Raw genomic sequence first — 23224 nt, forward strand, 5'->3', positions numbered from 1 at the left:
TAAAATGCATGTCAGTATGTCACCATCCACTGGATATTAATTAAGTGCTAAAAATAGCTTTCAGGTTTCTATAACTGCCTATACATTTCTCTCTCTATGTGGGGAATTCTATTCCCCCGAAGTACCGCAGCGTTAAAACCATACTTGCCTACTTTCGCAAGTGTAGTCCGGGAGAGGGGCGTGACTAGAGGGCGGGAGGGGGCGGGTCACGGCCAAACGCATCAATTTGGCCCCACGACAGAAATGTCGTTTCGCGTCATTTAGGCTAGGCAGTTGTGGGATGTGGGAGAGTTGCCTGCTCTCCTGGGAGTCCGTGAGACCGACCCGAATTTCAGGAGCTCTCCCGGACATTCCGGGAGAGTTGGCAAGTATGGTTAAAGCTATTACCATTATTACGGTAAGTTTAACCTAGCTTTTGCATGCAAAAAGCCGGCGTTAAAACTACCGTAATAACGGTAAACGTGCGCATGCTGTGTTACTTTTTCAAGTAACGCGGCCAACTGAATTCTCCCCTATATGTGTAAAGTATTTTATAAATTCCCCAACGTTCCTATTACGGACACTATGAAATACAAAATGATGAGGTCTAGCCAAGCAGTCTATAACAACACATATCATTGCATTTATTATACATGTAGTATAGGTTTAGAAATGTCCACAACTTGGTCCTGTTTTTTTAGCTTGCAATTTATTTTCTTCCGCAAGATTACTCAGTTCAGTTGAATATTTCAATACATTGGAGAATAACAGAACTACGTAGATACTGTAGAAAAGAGTAACAGGAATGAAACAGAGTGTTGGGAGCACCTAACGTCACTGAAAAATATTGCTGAGCAATCTCACGTTTTGAATTTATTTATTTTATAACTATTTTTTCTGGGATACAAAAATACCAGCCTCGCATTCCTTTACTGTGAATGAATAGAAATAAATATTGTACATTCAGGACAGAGCACATTACTGGTCAGTGGTTTTAAAAACGTTTGAACATTTTTCGGAGGAAACTGCAATAATCTTTCCCTACCAAGTAGAGTAGGAGTTTTGATTTTTACATTCAGCTTGCGTTTCTCAATGCGTTACACTGTAGAACACTTTACAGTACATACGTATGTTAAATATTTAATCATATGTACATTGTACCTGTGTGGAAATACACAAAGCTTTGGTTACCTGTATTCTTGTTATATCGCTCTAGATACAGCAGACATATGAAGGCAAAGGTACAGTGTACATAATTCTAGTGTGTGGTCCAGGCCTTGGATCCTGGCCAATCTGGCTGCCTGCTGCTTCATAAAACAAAATATTGTAAGTCCTTGAGACCTTTAAAAGCATTATCAAGATTGTCGCTGTTAAAATGAACTTCATGGTGAACCACTGGGCTCTGCAATAGTAGAAATCATTTCTAAAGGTCTTAATGCGATCAAATGTACTTTCATTGAATGTCACACATTGAACTTCGAGGAGGATTGACCATTCTGGTGACTGGTTCTTGACTGTAGTTCACAATGTCAGCCTTCACCACTCTCTGCAATCAAAAATGAACAACAGATTAATTTAAACACGGATCTAGAGCTCTTTTTTTGCAGCTGTTTAAGGTTGATTATAATAACAAACTAAGCGCATAAGTGCAGTAAACTCTAGGAACCAATCAGCAATTAGCTTTTACCACTCTATTTCAAAATGACAATGAAAGCAAAGTTCTGATTGGTTGCTTCACATTTCTGCTAAAAAACACCCTCTAAATTAATGAAGATACTGTAACAAATAAACAATTACATTGTAAAATAACATATATTTTCCTCTCTAGGACCATATTAACCAATGGAGCCTATTTACTAAGTGAAAGGAAAGAACACATTTGAGAGAGAGTGATAGTAGTAAAATTACTAAAATCAACATATCTGACCAAGTTTATAAAAGACAAAGTTATCTAGTCCAGGATACTTTATAATCCACAATTAGCCAAAACTGGGCAATGACAGATTAGAAAGCGTCAACTCTACATTATGTTATATTACATTTATGTATTTATTATACATAGTTAAAACATCAATATAAACATCAGAGTGAAGAAGAATAATGAAATACAATATTGAAACCTTTGGATGTCCAGCAGTTGTAGGACAACAATCATCTACTATCCACTATCTACACATAGTGGTACATTGTTGTATTGAATACCTCCATCTATTGCAATGAGCAGACTTTACTCTGAGAGTTTGCAGAGTTCAACAGTTTATCGTCTTCAGGATAGTTCACTATCTCTGCCTTTAAAATACGCTGCCAACCAGATGTCAATGTTATAAGCCAAATGAATGATCATGCAAAGGAAGAAAGAAGGATAAAAACAAAACAGAGTGAATAAGAAATAAGACGAGTGAATGAGAGACACAAGAACTCATGCACACACATAGATAGCATGAATATTTTACATTTACATCACAGACAATACAAAAATACAATCATGGCTGCACATGAACTATATAGCTAGATCAGCCACATTATCACTATTACTATGAGTAATATTCATCACACAGTATTGCACTGTTATGTAGACTGTGCTTATGTGACGTGCAGTGAAAAAAGAAAAATAGATTATTAATAATAATACTCAATAATCTACCAATATGCAAGGACATTACAGTGAAATTAATTTATTACACCAGATACTCCAAAAACATACTAGTAGGATAATTGGCTGCTAAAATGACCTTAATCTCTCTTGGTCTATGTGTATGTTAGGGAATTTAGACTGTAAGCTCCAATGGGGCAGGGACTGATGTGAGTGAGTTCTCTGTACAGCGCTGCGGAATTATTGGCGCTATATAATTAGAGAATGATGATGATGATGATGATACTTTGGTTTTGTCAACTAAGATCGAAAAATAGATTCAACTATATGTATATAATGCTATAGAGTTGAAGCACATAGTAAATGTAACATTGGTTTATGTTGTCTGTTCAGATATCGGATAAATGAGCAGCCACAAGAAGATGAGAAGTACTCATTAATTGTGCATAATGTAGGAGAATGTATCTGCTACACATAGTTCTATGTTCTCTATTTGTATAATCCACATTTTTATTGTGTAACAATCAGACCATCCAGTCCTGGCCCCTCCCCTGTGAGGTCCCATAATATCTCCAAACACGTCAGAGGCTCTCCCTACGCTAAGCCTTGACCCCCAGGTTTTTGCATTGTGAAAGGATTATCACAAATGAATAATAGTGCCCAAACATGCAGCATATTGGATGGCCAATTTGTTGATCTGCATAAGAATTAATTACTTAAAGAATTACTTAAAGAAGTAATGTTGATCTGTACTGCCTAAAAATGTGGTCAGCCATCGTGACGACCAAACTGGACACATATATGATCACTCGGAGCTCAAGTGATCAGACTGGGTACACACTATATACAATTTCTCCCAATATGATATCCTTAACGATGTTACCAACGACTGAAAAAAAATAAAATGTCCAGATTCATGCGTACACACTAAACACATTTTACACGATTTTCAGATCTGTGGTCTTCATCTGTCATAACCATCAGATGAAAGGATTGTGACTCTGCACACTCTGTAGAGATCTATGGACACTGCTGGTTGTGAGTGTATGTATACACACTGCAGAATAGGCAGGACATCGTTTCATCGTTGAACAAGATTTATAGCTCAGTTTAAAAATCAAATGAAACGATACCATGTGCTTTGGAATGATAATAATTCATCGTTGGAGTGTGCACACAAATGCAATATCGGGCCCAACGATCATTTATTATGTGATCAGCCCAATAATTGGTTGAAAACCCTGTAGTGTGCACCCAGCCTTACCAGTGTAAACGAAACTGAACATTAACAGAGTGGCTTTGGCAAGAGATAAGGGTATTATGATGCAGAGAAATGAAAACAAATTGTTTTATAGTAAATGCAAAGCTCTGTTAACAGGCAATTTGAAAATGTCATACATGCATCTTGTATGGCAGTATCAGACTTTAGCACACTGACATTTTCTGATCAGGTGGTTTCTATCACACTCTAAAAGAAACACTAACCCTATTTTTCTCATTTTCTCGTTGTTTTTGTCCAATTAAAACATTAAGGGCAATATCAGACAGGCATACAAGAATGCCAAATTTCTGACCAGGAAACTGCAGCATTTTAAAGCGATGACGCATTCAGCGTATCATGAAAGTAAATTGAGTAAATCTCACCAAAGCAATCCCAATGCCAGAAACTACATGCAGAGATTTGACAGCATTCCCCATTCACTTAACTAATACGATGACTGGGTGTACCATTGCTTTAAAACGCTGCAGTTTCCTGTTCAGATCGTTGTGGCATTCTAATTGTCACTGCCCTTCATTCGAAATACACAGTGTTCCTATAAGAGCGCAATTCAATTGTAGTCATTATCTTGTATACTAGACAGGGCAATGATTTACAGGGGTTCAGGTTATCGACAGACAGTTGTTGTTAATTTGTAGTGCTTCAGTGTGAAGTACCATTATCTAACATGCCAAGATAGCATGTGTCAGTTGGCCCTAGAAAATCATCAAGCAATTAACAGTGTACATGTTAATTTAAACACTATGATGTGCAGACATTTCAGCTGTCAATTAACATTTAAGACTTGCTTGAAAGACTTTACAGCAGTTTAGTTTAATGGCTAGCAAGATTTATAACATTAAAAAGACAAAAAGTACAAAACAAATGTTAACAGTTCATAAAATACATGACCGCTGTACAAATACTAGTAACAGTAGTAAGTCTAAAACATGTTGAAGGTTAATATATCAGTGTGTGTAATAAATAAATATGTGTATATATATATATATATATATATATATATATATATATATATATATATATACACATACACACACATCATTTATTTATATAGCGCCACTGATTCCGCAGCGCTGTACAGATAGATACATACATACATATACACACACACATACATGCATGCATGTACACACACATATATATTATACACATACATATGTTATTTTTTTTTTAGAATATTTATTTATTGTACACTAGTTGTTTATGGCTTTACTTTATATAACGTAACATCATCTATTACATTTATACCATACAATTTTAACAATTTTCATCTTATGTTATTTAAATTGATAACTTCACCCCAAAAATGATAACTTATCCTAAAATCAAGCGCTACTTATTTCAAGTACAAAAGTTTGTACCTTAATTTTTATCACATATGTTTTGTATTCCTGTAACAAGTACTTTGTAGCAAGTAGTTTCCCTAATAAAGCTACTTGAACTGAAATTGCTGTGTTGCAAACCCCTTCCAAATCGCTCTCAGCAGCAACTGTCTACAACATGATCTTTACAACATAATAAACAAAGAGGTAGCGGTAGAGGTAGTGTTCTATAAAACAAAACTCTACATATGTATAGAAATAGAGTTTGTTTTATAGAACACCCATGAAAAATGCTCTGTATCATGCATACATGGCCGCCATCAGGGGGGTACAGGGGATACCCTTGTACCGGGCCCGGGCTCACCAGGGGCCCGGCGACACACACTTACCAGGGGGCCCGCTGTTCTCCAGTCCCTGCGTCTCCTGGCTGTCATGCTGACGACAGCAGCGGAGACTGGAGGACAGCGGGCCACCTAGTAAGGAAGAATGCAGAATTCGATCGCAGGGGCGGAGCAACCATTCAATGATTGCTCCGCCCCTGCGTTCATGTTATTCTCCCTTCTTCCTGTCGGTGAGTGATGGTGTGACCTGAGGTGGGTAAGTATATGTTAAAGAAATGTTATTATCACCTTTGTTTTATCTGATTTTTCTGTTTATTTCAACTACTAATATATATATATATCCCTTGATAAAGTCTTCATTAAGACGAAACGCGTTGGGGGTTGTGTCTGGATCTCCCTCTGTGATTAACGTCATCCAGGAGTGCTGTTGCCTTTGCCGGCCGGGATTGCTGCTCACGCTCGTGTTATGTGGATCACGTTTGATCTTAAGGAGGACAGATCAGCTGTTTTTATTTTATTTCTATGTACGGGCAATTTGTTACTTTGATCGCTCAGCGATTTTATTAAATATTTAAATATATCAGAAATTTCCCAAATGGTGTTGCACTATTGTGGTTGTCCTTTGAGTTCCAGCTATTTGAAGTTTCTCGGTCCTGACGTTTGAGATCATTTGGAGTTCCTTGTTGGAATCTTATCACCACATGCATCAGATAAGCTTTATTGAAATATATATTTGGTACGAGCACTATATGGATTTCTATTACCACTTGTAAAAATATTATTACACTATGTGTGGCGCCCCTGTCTTTTTGTATTTTGTTATCTAGGTGTGACACTCGCAAACAGGTGTCCTTAGACGTGGGAGCTGCCTATATAAATATAAGTATTTTTTTCTGTATCACTTAGCGCCGTTAAAAGCTCAATTTTTTGGGGATATATATATATATATATATATATATCCCCAAAAAATTGAGCTTTAATTTTTTTGGGATATATATATATATATATATATATATATATATATATATATATATATATATATATATATATATATATATATATATATATATATATATATGTTAGGGGCCCCTTTAACTTACCTTTCAATAGCCTAAGTCCGACCTCCTTCACGGAAGAGGGGACCAGGGAGGGAGCCGGATCGTGACCACAAAAGGTAAGGTGTTTTTTTTTTCTTTCGTTTTTTGTTACAGGATTTTTTTTTCCCATCGCCTTGGGCCCCCTTTCCCCCTGGGCCCCTGCCCATCGTTCCCAGTCGGAAAGTTGGCCATGGTTAATCGGAGGGAGGAGGGGGGGGGGGGGGTTCATTGAGGGGCCCTGCCTGCTTGATTGTACTGGGCCCCACGATTTCTGATGGCGGCCCTGCATGCATAAGGGAGGGGTGATTTTGACAGGCTAGTGAGATTGCTGAAAGGAGAGACAGAGCATTTTTAAGTGTTTTATCATTTGTATAATTCATCTTATTTTATTTTTATTTAACACTGGGCCAGATAGGTATCCAGCAAGAATTAGATAATATCACTACAGTTATCTAGTGCTGCCGAGGGGTAGTGAGGACAATTCAGGAGAAACAGTGTCTCCCCTGTCCTAATATAGAGGCAGGCCTGATCCCATTGATGTTACACAGCACATGGCTGAGTTACCACATTTAGGGTTACTGTAGTTTTTATCCCTGATCCCCCCATTACAGACTTTATTATGGTACAAATATATGTTAATGCCTCAGATGTATTTCATGTATTCAGTCATGCTCCATTGTGTCTGCATTATGTACCGTGATGTCTATCTGAAATTATTGTACAAATCACATTTATATTATGCGGTATGCCCGGAAATACGACATTTGTTGCCTTGTATACACCTAATGTTGCAATATTTAGTGGAAGTAATGCTACGTTCACATATAGTTAAAATAACATGGTCAGAGAGGTCTTATGGTAATACGACGCCCAGTTCCTGACATTGTGCAGTTGAGCAGGTAACCTGATTATCCACATGTCATTGTTGACAGACCCACACTTTCCCAGACTCCATAACACAGAGTGTTGGGAGGTTCTTAGTAACTTCTGTGTAACCCTTTTAACACCAGATTATATTCCTTGGCTGAGCTGTGGGTAATCACACACACCTCATTGTGTGCAGGGATCTAGACATCTTGCCTCTGTCCCTCTTCATGGCTCCCTCTATGTGGTCATAGTGTGACTGCTATAAAGTATGATGGAGGATGGCTGAGAAAGATTGGAATATCTGGATCGTAAACACAGAGCAGGATCTGCGGATCCGTCAGTGAGGAGAGGACTTGGCGAAGGGCGGTGTGTGAACCGGTATCCCAGGCAGGGAAGCACAGGTCTACCTGTGTCTACCGGCCTGCGATACCTTCTAAACTCAATATCAGCACGAACACCAGCAGCGGAGAGTCTCAGGCTGGAGACTAAGCCCCACACAGGGTAACTTTCATCCAGGGTTAGCGTGTAACCATATGGCTATAATCTGCTAATATTATTGTCTTGCTAGTTTTTTTTATGTTGTCTTGTAAGTATTTAGATAAATACACCGACCGTTTATACTTTGTACCTAATCTTTTGCCTTAGTGATTTGTACTCATGTGTTGACACTCCACAATAACTCTACATACAGGAGCCAGAGGCAGTCTATGATAGCAAGCTTCTAGGACCAGCAGCAAGGGGAAAAATATTTTGGAAGATTGCTCATATAAGGCCTGCAAATCTGATTGATATTTCATCCCAGTGGTTGACAATTGGTGTGAAAAATAATAATTTAATTGACGATGCTTTAGGCACAAAACAAATAAAATGACAAAAGTTTCAAATAAGAAAACATTTGACTACATGTGCAATGAGAATCATTACCTGAGATTGTTCAATTTCTGCCTTGTTTAATTTGATTCCAAGGATCTCTGCAGCCACTCTCTGAAAACACAGGAAAACCTACAAAAGGAAAAAAAATGGGAGTTTAAATGATTAAAAGCAGACATCCTCCAGTTACTTTCAAATAAATCAAGTCTTTCCTGAACTGTAAACACTGACGATATGTAAACACAGAATTTATACTCAACAGTCCTTAAAATAACTCGAGCTTTGAAATTGGTGTCTTTTTAATACAGAAAAGTGTTGTGTTTAGCAATCGAATTCCAATACATAGACCAGATTTGTTTCATGGAACATACATTTGTCTCATTGTTTTACAACGCAAATGGCAATCCACACGAATATAGAACATGAGGAATTAAACAAGCAATTCAACGAAAAGAACTGCATGTACAATTCAAAGAAATATACTGAGGGGAAAATAATAAAGTGCACCTGTCGTCTACACACTGTTGACATCATGGAGACACAAGTTCCTGCCCAACAGGGTAAACATAACAGGTACACTCCAATGCACGAGTGACTATCGGACACTTAGCTCTGCAGCGTATCTGGTGCCAAAAAGGGAAGTGCAGGTGTTCACATCTATGCTGTGCAAAGGGGGAACTTCCATAATAACATACTGGCATGACATAGAAATAGCCACATAAAAATAACGAGTAATTAAAAAATATTAACATAAAAATGTACAATCAATTACACGTTTTATGAACCATTTATCAGTTTTGTTGCCACGGATGGCACAGACCATGGCAATATAGTCCATGCCGTATATTTCTCAGAAAACCGCAGTTTTCCCATTTTTACTCTGCATTTGTTTTGCCAGAAAAAACTCTCTGACATTTATTTAGGCAAAGGTCAGCGCTAAGAACACAGAACAAAGAACACATAGGCTGCTGTCTCTATAGACTTTAGTATGGAAAGTTGAATCCAGGATTTGTAGAGTGGTGTCAAGGCCTCATCTTGCTAGGGCCCCTGCTCTGTCTGTTGCCCGCTATTGGATGAAATAAAATAACCAGCTTGGATGCAAGTCCTAATGGTGGGATCGTTACAAAATGCTGTTTAATAGATATCAGTGTAACTCGACTTACAAGTGTAGTTTCCTTAGTACGGGCCAACCATGGCACCCTGGGACATTGATGAAGACTCGAGCAGAGTTATTTGCTTTTACAGCGTAAAGTGAACATGAAAAATGACTGTTAGAATTGGATTAATTCCGAATAGTAAACACAATATTTTTCCATTGGTTTTCTTAAAGTCCCCCAATGTGTTCTTAGTTCAGTGACGTTATTGCAAAATGTTTTTTTAGAAGTTAATTGTAATTAAGCTTTTGGCAACATTAGCCTATATACCATTGTAGAAACCTATACTACAGATTTTTAGATGCTTACTAAAAAATAGATGGACACAGTGTAGGTCTTTATTTACTTTACAGTCAGCATTTTGTCCCAAGCTAGTACCCTTATCAAACCATGTAATGGAGGTCTTTGTGTGATCTGAAAACATCTGTAACTTGAGGTGAATACAGACCTACACTTCTCTTTCTTCCTATTAAACAGAGGCTTTGATGACCACTAGATAGTGCTACCAGAGTGTTGTTTGGCTCATTGCACAAACTGTATAAGTAGGAACAACAAAATGAAAACTACTTCTCAATAAATTGAAGCAGACCCGGCACTCTGTGGTAACTGCAGATATTCCTCTCTACACACTATCTATAACATATATTTCTGCCCTCTTGATTTATCTCAATACATATTAGAAAAGAAAATTGACAAAATTGTCCTCCTCAATACAGGTACCATTTTGTTGTAGCACACTACAAGTTCCAGCTTTTATTTATCTATAAGAAAATGGTCATCACAGGAGAATGCTGGAATCCCAATAGACCATAGTCAAATAAGCCTCTGCAATTGAGGACAATACATTTCTGAGCAATGATATTAACATTGTAGCCCTTTGAGTCAAGGCATTGCCCCCTGGGATATTAGGGCATAACGCAGGCTTGTGTTAACAAAGAATATCCACCTGTTCACGATTACTAGCCTTTATTTATAAAGCGACGACATATTACGGAGCGTTGTACACAGAGGGGCTCATGACACAAACAAATGAAATACAATCACATGAAGGCAAAAATGGCCGCCCAAATGAGCTTTTGTTACAGACTTATTAGAACTCCTCAGTACAGCATGCCATGTCTGTTCAGATTTTGGGGTGACTGGAAGGGTCACAGCCTATCGGATAGGTGAAATGGCTTCACCTGAAATAAGAGTGATTCGGGCACCTCTAGATGTGGATTGGGGGTGCGACATAAATGATCTTCATTTTCTAGTCAGGAATAGGATGTTTTGGGCAACAGGAAAAGGGCCATACAGACATAGCAATGAATTAAAGCTTTTGAAATGGCATTACCCAATAGGCTACTGTCCTAAATTTGAGTATCTTATAATCAAAACTATAAGAATGACAACATTCAATATCAGTGTCACCACAGCACGTAGGTGTCATAAGAATATATGCAAAAGTAGGAAGCATTAAACTAACATTGTCACATAAATTAGCAATATTTTAACTTACAGAATCTCCAGTCTTTGCAGAAACAAAGAAGCTTCCAAGACCATTTTCTTGGCAAAATCTCTGGTGTTTATCTGCTTTTACTGTTCGCATGTGCTCCAAATCAACTAGAAAATAAATATGCAGAATAAACACATGAACATATACACATATATAGATATACATATAAATATAGAGATTTTTAAAGCAATAAATTATGTCAATCCTCTTGCATTATGCCACATTTTGATACTTTGATGCGCAGCCAATGCAGGAAATTAATAAGCAGCCGTTTGCAGTTTTTTTACATTAACCAAGACAAAAAAAAAAAAACATGTATCCTGTTCATTCATAGTTGTTCACACGCAGGTTTATACATCTGTGAGATACATTTGACACAAAATTTTAAACTCTTTGATCTGAAAACAGTATAAAAGAATAGCTATACAGTTGGATGACATCAACACATTTAATGTGCATAGATATTTGATAGAGCACCTGATTAGGTTTTCAGTATGTGAAGACTTAGCTTGTGATACATAAAACAAGTTTGTTATAAAATAGAAAACAGGTTCCTATTACTGGTAACAGATCAATGTTATATACCTTTTCATGTAAACCTACCATGTTCCACCCCTGTGGCCAAGTGTATTTTGGATAGGTTTGCTTCCTTACCTACATCCAAGTGTCCATAAATGTCCTTCGATGGATCTGTTTACCTTTGTACACAATAGAAAGCAAAGGGTACATTTTGGGGATTTAGGAAGCTTTAGGCCAGAGGACTGCCCCTATTTAATAGTTTAAAAAAATAAGAGCCCTATCCATACCATTTACTGCCTATGAATTGAATGACCCTGTCGTAGGCAGAGTCCATATGCCTGAAAGAGTTACCTTCTCATTATCTGTTACATATTTGTATTGTTGCCTTTTGATTAAGCTGCAGAGAAAATCACAGGGATCTATTCTTCAAGTAGTAAAGTTCAATTCTGCTTCATTCCAGTGATGCACCCTTGACATTCTAATCATAAATCACCCGTGCAGTCTGTGATTGTGCTGGGGGCTTGGGACTTCGGACCCTTCCCAAAATGTAAAGGGCCCCATTCTGCCCCATCCCTCAGGAGCCAGAGGGTCGCAGAGAGGGGAAAAAGATCTTTGGGTCGAAGCTAGAGAGAGCCCCTTTACATCCCCAACCTCCGGAGCCAAAAGACCCCTTAGGAGGCAAGGGTCTTAAAGGACCTCCTCTACCGCATGGGTCCGACAGTCCCCTTTACCCCGAGGTTGGTCGAAGCTTCCATTGGGGGACTGGTTCTACAGCTCCCCTCAGAAGAAGGGAGCCTCAGATGACTTGGGGAGAGAGGATCACCAATAAGGGTTTATACCCAAACCCCACCAAAAATGTGCCACTCAACAACAATAAAAAACAAACAAACATAACAAGTGCTTTGTAATAAGTGCTATGAGTTAATAAATAAATGCCTGCAGGCCCCAGCCTAATTGTCAGTGGGTTTAAAAAATGTTCTGGTCCAGCCAAAAGGCCGGGACCAAGAAATAAAAAGTAATGAAAGGAAATTGAAGTGCTTATTGCTCAGTGCCATACTCTGTTCACTGTGAAGGGTACTGAAGGTTCCCCATCACCAGTGAATTTTCAGGCACCCCCGGACCTTTCTAACCTGGGGCACATCAGCACCTCGGGCTCCAAACACCACTGGCCTTTTGGTGATGGCCTATCGCCTAGAGGGGGCATTTTTAAGCCCCTACTACGTACATGGGCATGTCCACCTGATCTTAGCCAAAAGGCCGAGAAGCGGTAATCCGCTAATTAATTCTGTAGTTAGGTTTAGCAGTATTTATGTACCAGTTGTTTTTCCAATTGAAATTCCTGTGGTGGTCTACACATTCTCTGTAAAACACACCACTGCCTCTCCAACGGAGAATATGTTAATGTAAGATATATTTTCATGGGGATTTAACCAGCAATGTATAGCGAAAAAAGTAGGAAATGCTGTGTAAGCTCTTTAGAAACACTTGTAGCAGTCAACATACTTTATTTCCAAGGGCAAATGTTAATCCCATAAGCCTCTGCTCCAAAAAAGTTGTATTAAAACAGAAAATGCATAATTTAAGTGTGAGGTATATTATTTAGTTTTTACTATTATATACCCACTGGAATCTGAGCCAAGCCTAACAAATAATGCCATGTTTCATAGGAAAGGGCATGGCGCTCGAGCCGTGTGCAGGTTTTATTGTGCACATTCCAATTTCTCCAAATCTGATCCTGAGGTGACTGGAAGCTACACTGAACAGTTTCTCCTTTTATTGCACTGCAGTCTCTATAATGGTGTTGACTCAATGCCGTCAAATTATAGGGCAAATATATTCACAAGCATTTAAGGACAACCAGGCTCTTTGAGTAAATAAAGGGGAAAAAAACTTAAACTGATTTCCTGAGGAAGGGACCCAACTGGCTTGTAAAAACCTGTAAATTTGCAAATCTAGTAAGGCTGCATAATGGTGTCATTTGATTATCAACTAAAATGTTCACTTACTCCATAAAAAGCTTTATTTAAAATTGATATTGGAGGTCTTTAATTTGTATACTCTGGGGATGTATGTTGTTCTTGCAAGGCATTCCAAAGTCATACTTCACTGTGTGAATGAGCTAATAGTGCTTTCTCTGCAACATGCTGAGGCGTCATAAAGCATTGCTGCATTAGCCCGGTTACAGTTATGCAACTGAACAGTTTAAAAAGGACTGTAACGAACAACAGATCTATCTATTTATTACACATAAATGTATATACATTCTATGCATGACTATGGCACAAGCATAAACAACACTAAATTAAAATGCAGTGTTTAATCATAACTTGAATTTGTAAAAAAAAAAAAAACGATCTAAATTAAAAAAATGTAATTTAGTATTTCCTTCCTATTTATCACATAAGGCAAAGAAAGCCACTAAACCCAGTCTGTAGTGACATATATAGTCATGGTCCTGTCCTTTAGCTAGTACAGATAAAGCCCACCACTCAGATAGCCTATGAAGCTTTGTATCATCATGCCAATTCAACTGGAAGATGTGGGTATGTTCTGTTTGTTTGTATTGTTTTACAATATCGTTATGGGAATAATTTGAGTAAAAGGGAGTAAATATTATTTACTGTCCTTGTGACCATTGTGTTTAACTGCACATTGATCCTCACAAATACACTGTGTCCAAACAGTATTAAAACCAATATAGAGGTTGAGTATACTAAAATGATAGCAGATTCCAGCCATAACATCGGTGGATGTTTCGGAGATGTCTTGCGCCGCATTGAATCCCCCCGCCGTGTAAAAAAAAAAAATGTAAAAAAAATCTCCTGCGGGTTTTTGACGGCAATAGCGACCGTTTTGATTTAGCGCAACGGGAAAACTCGCACAATTCAATTGAAAAAGAAGGAACACTGCACCCACGCTTTAAGAATTGCGTAAACCCTCAAAAAGGGTTCAACTAAAACCTCATGAGAAAGATTAACTGAAATATTTTATATTTGTTCAATTGTTAAAAGGGGAGGGGGTATTAGATAAGATACAGCAAGAACAATAAATCCTGGGGTGTAATTGCATATGCTTACATTAGACCAAATGCAATTGACACTTTTAAATAGACAAAAGGTGAATTACTACAATTACATACATCTTTCTTCCCTACTAAGAGCCCACTGGATTAGTGTATGACATATATGAACAGGGTACAAATCCTGCATTGATTTGTGCCATAAACAACCCCTTAAAGACTACATGTAAGGCTCACAAATGGTATAAACAACTTTTTTAGCAGCAAATCATCGAGCACAGTCAAAAAAACTATATCCATTTATTATACTTATATTTCTTTAAAGAGCAGCAACAATGCTTACTTTTTACATAATTTATCAGTTTCAGGAGCAGGTACAGATGTCGCAAAATAATATTTATTATTTTGTATTTTCATAACTTGCTGTCTATTATAAGTAACTATCAAAGGAAAAAACAACATTAAAGGGACAACATAACAAAATATCTTATTATTACAGTCAAAATATTGATTTGTGAGTTGTAGATTTTAACAAACTCATTAAGACAGCTGTTCTCCCGTGTCTCCATACAAGTATTGTGTTATTCAGTAATAATTTGACCACTGCTGTAGGATGATCCTTCTCAGGTTAATGCACTACTCTCTCTCTCTACTAATAATACACTACTACTCTCTCTCTACTAATAATACACTACTACTCTCTCTCTCTACTAATAATACACTACTACTCTCTCTCTCTACTAATAATACACCACTACTCTCTCTCTCTCTACTAATAATACACTACTACTACTCTCTCTCTCTCTCTACTAATAATACACTACTACTCTCTCTCTCTCTACTAATAATACACTACTACTCTCTCTCTCTACTAATAATACACTACTACTCTCTCTCGACTAATAATACACTACTACTCTCTCTCTCGACTAATAATACACTACTACTCTCTCTCTCGACTAATAATACACTACTACTCTCTCTCTCGACTAATAATACACTACTACTCTCTCTCTCGACTAATAATACACTACAACTCTCTCTCTCTACTAATAATACACTACTACTCTCTCTCTACTAATAATACACTACAACTCTCTCTCTCTACTAATAATACACTACTACTCTCTCTCTCTACTAATAATACACTACTACTCTCTCTCTACTAATAATACACTACTACTCTCTCTCTCTACTAATAATACACTACTACTCTCTCTCTACTAATAATACACTACTACTCTCTCTCTCTACTAATAATACACTACTACTCTCTCTCTACTAATAATACACTACTACTCTCTCTCTCTACTAATAATACACTACTACTCTCTCTCTACTAATAATACACTACTACTCTCTCTCTCTACTAATAATACACTACTACTCTCTCTACTAATAATACACTACTACTCTCTCTCTACTAATAATACACTACTACTCTCTCTCTCTACTAATAATACACTACAACTCTCTCTCTCTCTACTAATAATACACTACTACTCCCTCTCTCTACTAATACACTACTACCCTCTCTCTCTACTAATAATACACTACTACTCTCTCTACTAATAATACACTACTACCCTCTCTACTAATAATACACTACTACTATCTCAACTAATAATACACTACTACACTCTTTACTAATACACTACTACTCTCTCTACTAATAATACACTACTCTCTCTACTAATAATACACTATTACTCTCTTACCCCACTATATTTTCTGAACATTTAGGGCTTGTGTACAATATTGCATTTTCCCTGCATCGTTGAGGCATTTAGTACAGAAAGAGCAATTTTAAATTATTACAAATGTTGTGTTATAGGCTCATATATATTGACTGCATTGTGTTGTTCTAATAATGCATCAAAACAGCATAGAAAGTTTTTTTTAATTTACAACACGTGCATTAATAAATAACAGAAACATTGAAATAAAACACATTAGAAACGTTAAAATGCTTAAGGGAATTACAAAAGAATGCCTTAATAAAGAAGGCTAAAACTTACAAATATGGTCTATTTTAGTGTGTATCCTCCCCCCTTCCCCTGTTTTGTAGTCATTCTATTAGAAGATAACCGCATAATGAAATTAATCATTTGCCTTTTTTGGTGCAATTCACAGAGCTATTGTGATTGACATGTTATTACTGGTGCACCAGCTATACTTAATGCATTTTCTCTCCTTAACCTTTGCATAGCAAAACATAAGCAAAGGCTTTTGACTCAGACTGAATGACTGGCAGCCAAATGTGGCCAAGTTATCCAAATGCTGCCACTGCTCATTAATGTACCTCTGTCTGATTAATCACACTGGCTAACACGTTTAGTGGTGTCCTAGAGATTTAATCATCAGAAAACAAAATGTTTAGGTACATACACTGTGTCCAGGATGGATATAGAACTCAAATATCTGGTCTCTTAACATAGGATCTCTCACAAAGCAGTGTCATTATAAAGCCGAGAGTCAAGGAAACATATAAACTAAACACTAAACTAACCGTGCACAGAAAGAGGCTTCAAGCTGTAGCTCACTAATGCAGTCTCTCACTGGGCTGCATCTGAATAAACTGCCCAGTTTGGTCTCTCAACACATGTGTTTAAACCTATTTGTATGCTAAACTAAAAGTGTACACATTTAATACTCGCAATAAAATAATGTTATAAAAACACTGCTGTGGAATAGAGTGTATTGGGGCTATGATTTGTAGAACCAAATCTCTCCCCACAAAGTACTTGCAGCTGTTCATACAAGTTGTGAAATTACATAATGCTTAAATAATGACCTATCATGATTAGCCCACACAGAAATGACAAGCAAAATGCACTAATAATTTATTAATTTGATTTACATGTGCTTAAAATTATCTACATACTTTCTCTTCTAAAAATACACAGGGGTCAGAGTTTGAAGGACCAAGGATATAGCAATTTCTTTACTACAATCTTTGTTTAGCATTTTTCCATAGGGTCCAAATCATAAAATATCCCCACGATTAGGACTTATTAGCATGCCAGAGAGCCTTTATGTTTATTTTTTAGCATTTCATTTTGCATTCTTTGAAGGGAAGGCTTTGAAGACGCTATAGATTAAACCAGATCAAGTTTCCTTTTTTTCCTCCTTGTTTTGTACCAATTAACTAGTCCACTTTTCTGATGGGTAATGTTAATTGAGTTTGATGTCCTCTTTTTAAGTGGAATCCTTTGTCATATTACTAGAAGTTTTCAAAGTCTTGAAGTCATTGTGGCTACTGGCCAACTTACACATAACAGAGCAGAGTAGCATGGTTAAAGGTTACAGGAGCACAATACTTTGTAGATAAAATATAGACGGTATAGAGATTCAGCTTCAAGCTACTGACGGCTTGTGTCAATACCACCAACAACAACAACAACAACAACAGTGCTTTCAAGTAAAGCAATATAAGGAATTAAACACTTAACAGATCTTATAAATATTACAATTGCCAACAAACTGGTTGCATGGTCAGTCCATGGTTTTTACAGTTCTGATCTTGACAATAATATTTCATATTATTCAACTGCACAGTGCAACGTCTCTTCTGTTTATGATTATAAATGCTAATTTTACACCAAGTTGCTCAAATATGTTCATCATCACCATTTACTTATATAGCGCCACTGATTCCACAGCGCTGTTCACATCAGTCCCTGCCCCATTGGAGCTTACAGTCTAAATTCCCTAACATACACAAATACACACAGACAGATTAGGGTCAGTTTTTGATAGCAGCCAATTAACCTACTAGTATGTTTTTGGAGTGTGGGAGGAAACAGGAGCACCCGGAGGAAACCCACGCAAACACGGGGAAGAACATACAAACTCCACACAGATAAGGCCATGGTCGGGAATTTAACTCATGACCCCAGTGCTGTGAGGCAGAAATGATAACCACTAAGCCACCGTGCTTTATTGTTCTTTTGGAAAATATTTGCAAGTGAGTGTGACTTGTGATGTTTGAGTAACCTGGTCTTTGACTTTTTTAATATTCATCTTCACTTCTGTTTTGTGCATGTTTGGTACAGAGCAGCATTTGCCTATTTTTTCTTTTACATCTTACTTAATTGGCCACATAATTACTCACAATCTATTTGAGTCCATTTTAGGTTATTTGCACTCTATATATTTTCCACTTAACCACTTAGCCACCGTGCTGCCCCAATATATTTTGGTAGGTATTAAAATAATAACACTTCTGCGTATACATGTTTTTTGTTGTTGTCTTGAGTTACACAAAAAAAAGCACAACATCCTCCTGTCTGGATGATTAGTAACATAATTATTAGATCATGGTGGTACACATACTGTGCTTGTACCCTGCTTCCAGCTTTGACTGTATGACCGTTTACAACTACTATATAGATCATTACACATGGAGTGAAAGGGGACTCTCACCACTATTTGTGATATAATAGTCTTATCTCTTGTTCCATTACATACCCCTTTTTCTCTGGACTTCTGATCATTTCTGCAAAGCATGCAATAATGATAATTAGATCATAGGTCATATAGCCAGAAGGTATGATCTATAGTACTGTTTGCGTTTAAGTGCAAGGATGCAGCTCATCTCGGCAAACTGCTTTATATATCTCTCTTTTGTTTACGTTTTAGGGTATATTGAATATTTCAGAGAAGGAAGCAGCAGAGATTGGGAAAAGAGACTAGTAGAAGAATCTGCTGCAAGCTCATTTTTATAAAACTGCAAACAATAAAACCGTTTTAAAAAAAATTATAGCCAAATGTAACTGTTACTTTTTTTTACCTAAAAATAAAAATATATATTTGATCAGGACTTTAATACACATATGTGGCCGATCAATGGGTCAGCATTCACATACCTTATTTATGTATGGATTCATTACAATAAACAATCAAATACAAGGAACTCAATTGAGCTGTAGTAGAGTGGCAAGCGGATCTTTTGTTGAACAATGTTATTTTTATAGTTATTAGGCAATTATCATAGAGACAAAAAACATAAAATGTCAATTTAGAATTAAAAAAAACCTACACATCACCAGTAAAAGTAGTTCACAAGGGATAAGAGATCTACAAACTAACAAGTCTGGTCCAAGATTTATTAAATATTCATTTTGTTCTGAGATGAGATGGAAATAATCTTTTTTAGAACAGATTGCGGACACAACTTTTTTTTTAAGTTATCAGGGAAACATCTTGAGCGTTGATCTGGTTTTACTCATTTTAGACAAACTGCGTGTCACATTAACAACCTCCAGGAAGTTAGTCCAAACACAAAATAAACTGTTTATGCCCCTGCTCAGATAGATAGCATGACAGATTGTTATTAGTTGTAGACAGATGAAATGCATTAATTTGATCATGAGCGTGTGTTTATATTCTAACTGCCATGTACACTCGAAAAATATGATGCCTCATTACAATGACATAGTTACAAATAAGACCCAATCCATTGTGATCTCTCCTACAAATGATCACACAATGATGAAAGCAGTGATCCAAATTTAGAGATGTTCCATGCACAGTAAAACTTCCTGCCAAGATGTTTTAAAGTTATACAGCTTTCTCGCACAATGCATAGTAGTAGGCACACGGCTTATTACCATGTATTTATAACACCCATTTTGGCAAGCTTCTAGAATAAAAGATATTTAACAAATATTTTATAGCTTTCTAACAAAAGAGGACGTCAGGCCCACTTTCTCTCCTCTCTACCCTCTGCATTAGGGCTTCTGCCCTCTATACTCCACAAAGACTAAGGTAAAGTGACCAATGATCTACTCGGGGCTACGTCAAAGGGTCACTTCTCCCTACTCATCCTCCTTGACCTCTCTCTGCCGCTTTCAATACAGTCATCCTCCCTCTTCTCCTCGACTCCATATACTCCCTTGGCCTTTGCAGCACTGTTCTCTTCTGGTTCTTCTCCAACCTTACTGAACAGTCCTCCAGAACCTCTACTACTAACACATGACCTCTAAAACTTCCTCAATGATCTGGCCCTCTGATTTTCTCTCTTTACAACTCTTCTCTGTGAGAACTTATATGCTTCTTTAGACTTCACTACAGTCTTTATGCTGACAATACACAAAACTACATCTCCTCCCTTTCTCTTTTATCCCATGTGTAACTGCATCTCTGCCGTTTCCACTTCGATGTCCCAGTGCTATCTAAACTCAATATGTCCAAAACGTAGCTCACCACCTTCCCCCTACTAGTGTTACCACCCATCCTTTAGTCTCTCTCACGGTTGACAATATCATTATCTCTACTGTCCCTTAAGCCCACTGCCTTGGTGTCACCCTTCACTCCACCTTCTCCTCACCTGACTTTCTTCTCTGCAATGCGTCCAAAACACGGCAACATGACTGACATTCCTCTCTCACTGCTCCATATTAGCTGTGAAATTGTGCAAATCCCTGCACTGGCTCCCTATTCCCTTGAGAATTCAATTCAAGCTTCTAATGCTCACCTTAGAAGCCCTTACAAGCTGCCCCTCTCATGCATTTCTGACACTTCCTTTCAACCTCTGTAATATGTCTCTGATCTATGCCTCTCCTCCTCCCTGGTAATACCACCTCTCACTCCCGCCTTCAAGATTTCTCCAGTGCTGCTGCTCAATTATGGGACACTTCTCCTCACCTGACAAGACTCTTCCACATTCTACAAGCTCTCTCTGAAACACCACCTCTTCTCTGTAGCCTATCCTTTCCTCACCTAATAGTACTCCTTTTGCATGTTCTAGCAGCTCCAGTCCGTTGTCCATTCCTGCCCTACTAGTTTCTATTGTTTCAGTTTTGCACTGTCCCTCTAGATTGTAAGCTCTTATGAGCAGGACCCTCTCTCCTTCGTCAACCTGGCCTGTACTTGTGCGCGATTGTATTTTACATAGTAACATAGTTGATGAGGCTGGAAAAAAAAAAAGACACCAGTACATCAAGTTTAACCTATTTGAATCTCCTGCAATTCCTCTCTGATATCTGAAACAGACTGGCGGTTGCTTTATCTGGATCAATTTCAATCAGGTAAAATCCCCCCAGACCCAATATTCCAGTCCTATTTCTCCCTGGATCGACTACTGTCCTTCAATTTAATTAACTGTCGTAACCCTGGATACCCTTTTCAGCTAAAAATGTGTCTAAACTTTTCTTAAACATATCAATTGAATCTGCCATCACAACCTTCCCTGGCAGTGAATTTCATATATTGACTGCCCTTACTGTAAAGAACCCCCTGATTTGTCGAATGTGAAACATCCTCTCTTCTAACTTTAGGGGGTGACTGCGTGTCCAGTGCACAGTTCTTGGCGCAAAAAATTCCCATGAAAGTTCTTTGTATTGATCCTTAATGTATTTGTACATAGTAATCAGGTCCCTTTTTAGACGCCTTTTTTGTAAAGTAAACATGCCTAAACTGGCTAACCTTATTTCATAACTTGAATCTATGAAAATTAAGAATAGCGGTCTAGCTATTTCTGAGATTAGCCCGATAAGAACCCTTGGGTGTATGTCATCTGAACCTGGAGCTTTATTTATCTTAATTTTATTCAGTCGCCTTTGGACTTCTTCCTCTGTCAGCAAAGTATTAATTAAATTTAACGGTTGCATTTCAATTTTTATGTATTATTCCTACCATTTTATATGATTTGTAAATGACTGTCGGGTGCTATGGAATGTTTTGGAGCCTTAGAAAATAAAGTTATTTTTTTCAAAAACAAGCATATATGTGTGTGAGAGTGTGCCTACATATACACAAGTGCTCAACCTTACACAACTCCCTCTTTATGGAATTTACAGGAGTATTAATCAATTTAACTAATCTTATAGTGATGTATAACTTCACTATTGAAAGCTAAGGAACATATATATAAAATGTTGAATATACCATAAAATAGGCTACACCAAATCCACAAAATGAGTGTCCCATTTCAGTCCAATAACGTATCAACAGCAAATAGATCACCTAAAATAGGGTTTGGCAACCATTTTATGTCCCCTGTTATGAAAGTAAAGGTTTACCAAGTGCCACTTATTATCTCAAGTACCCCAATGTCTGTAATGTTATGCCAAGTACTACCCTAATCTGTGAAAATGTATTGCAAGTACACGGTTATGTTACCAAGCAACCTCTAAATATCTCTATAAAGTCCAACTTCTAATTTATGTTGTTTACTAATACATTAATATGTTTTTTCTCTTAATTTCAACGGATGAAAGTGCCTGTTTGAGGTAAACCTGGGGATAAGTGTACCATTGGTTTATAAATGAAGATATAACAAACCTAAGAAGCGATAAGAACATTACACACAGAAAATGAATACATATAAAAATAGAGGACATAGATATAATAATGTAACAACAATAGGACAATCTTTAGTTAACGTACGTTAGCGTAATTAATATAAACATATTATATGAGAACCCATGAGACACTGTACTTCAGGGAGGCAATGCTTTATTATCAGGGCTGCAGTAGAAAGCCAGCTTCACACGGAACAATGCATTTTACGTCCACGTATTTGAACATTTCCATTTTTAGTGGTCCTTTAAATTAATACCAACAGCTGTAGGTCTGCACACTTGCTGCTTTGTGGGCCCATAAACCTGAGCTCTGTTGAGCCCAATAGTGCCATTAGAAATTGTGATATGTACATTTTGCCTACAATATGTGTAAAATAAACTGT

General features: G+C 37.4%; 1 protein-coding gene across 2 annotated transcripts in view; it reads right to left on the reverse strand.

The window, feature by feature from the left end:
- Positions 1–839: 839 nt before the first annotated feature.
- The window catches only part of RAB28 (RAB28, member RAS oncogene family), an 83436-nt gene continuing 61051 nt past the window's right edge, over positions 840–23224 (reverse strand). The window contains exons 5-8 of one of the 2 annotated variants that reach the window (XM_075194669.1): positions 11001–11104; positions 8403–8480; positions 2182–2280; positions 840–1525 (exon numbers count right to left, since the gene is read on the reverse strand). In XM_075194669.1, coding sequence (XP_075050770.1) covers positions 2188–2280; positions 8403–8480; positions 11001–11104 — 275 coding nt within the window. In that variant the 3' untranslated portion in view covers positions 840–1525; positions 2182–2187. The remainder of the gene's footprint in view (positions 1526–2181; positions 2281–8402; positions 8481–11000; positions 11105–23224) is intronic. The other variant, XM_075194668.1, reaches the window with a different exon arrangement.

Source organism: Mixophyes fleayi, chromosome 1, assembly GCF_038048845.1.
Source record: "Mixophyes fleayi isolate aMixFle1 chromosome 1, aMixFle1.hap1, whole genome shotgun sequence".
NCBI classification, from domain to species: domain Eukaryota; kingdom Metazoa; phylum Chordata; class Amphibia; order Anura; family Limnodynastidae; genus Mixophyes; species Mixophyes fleayi.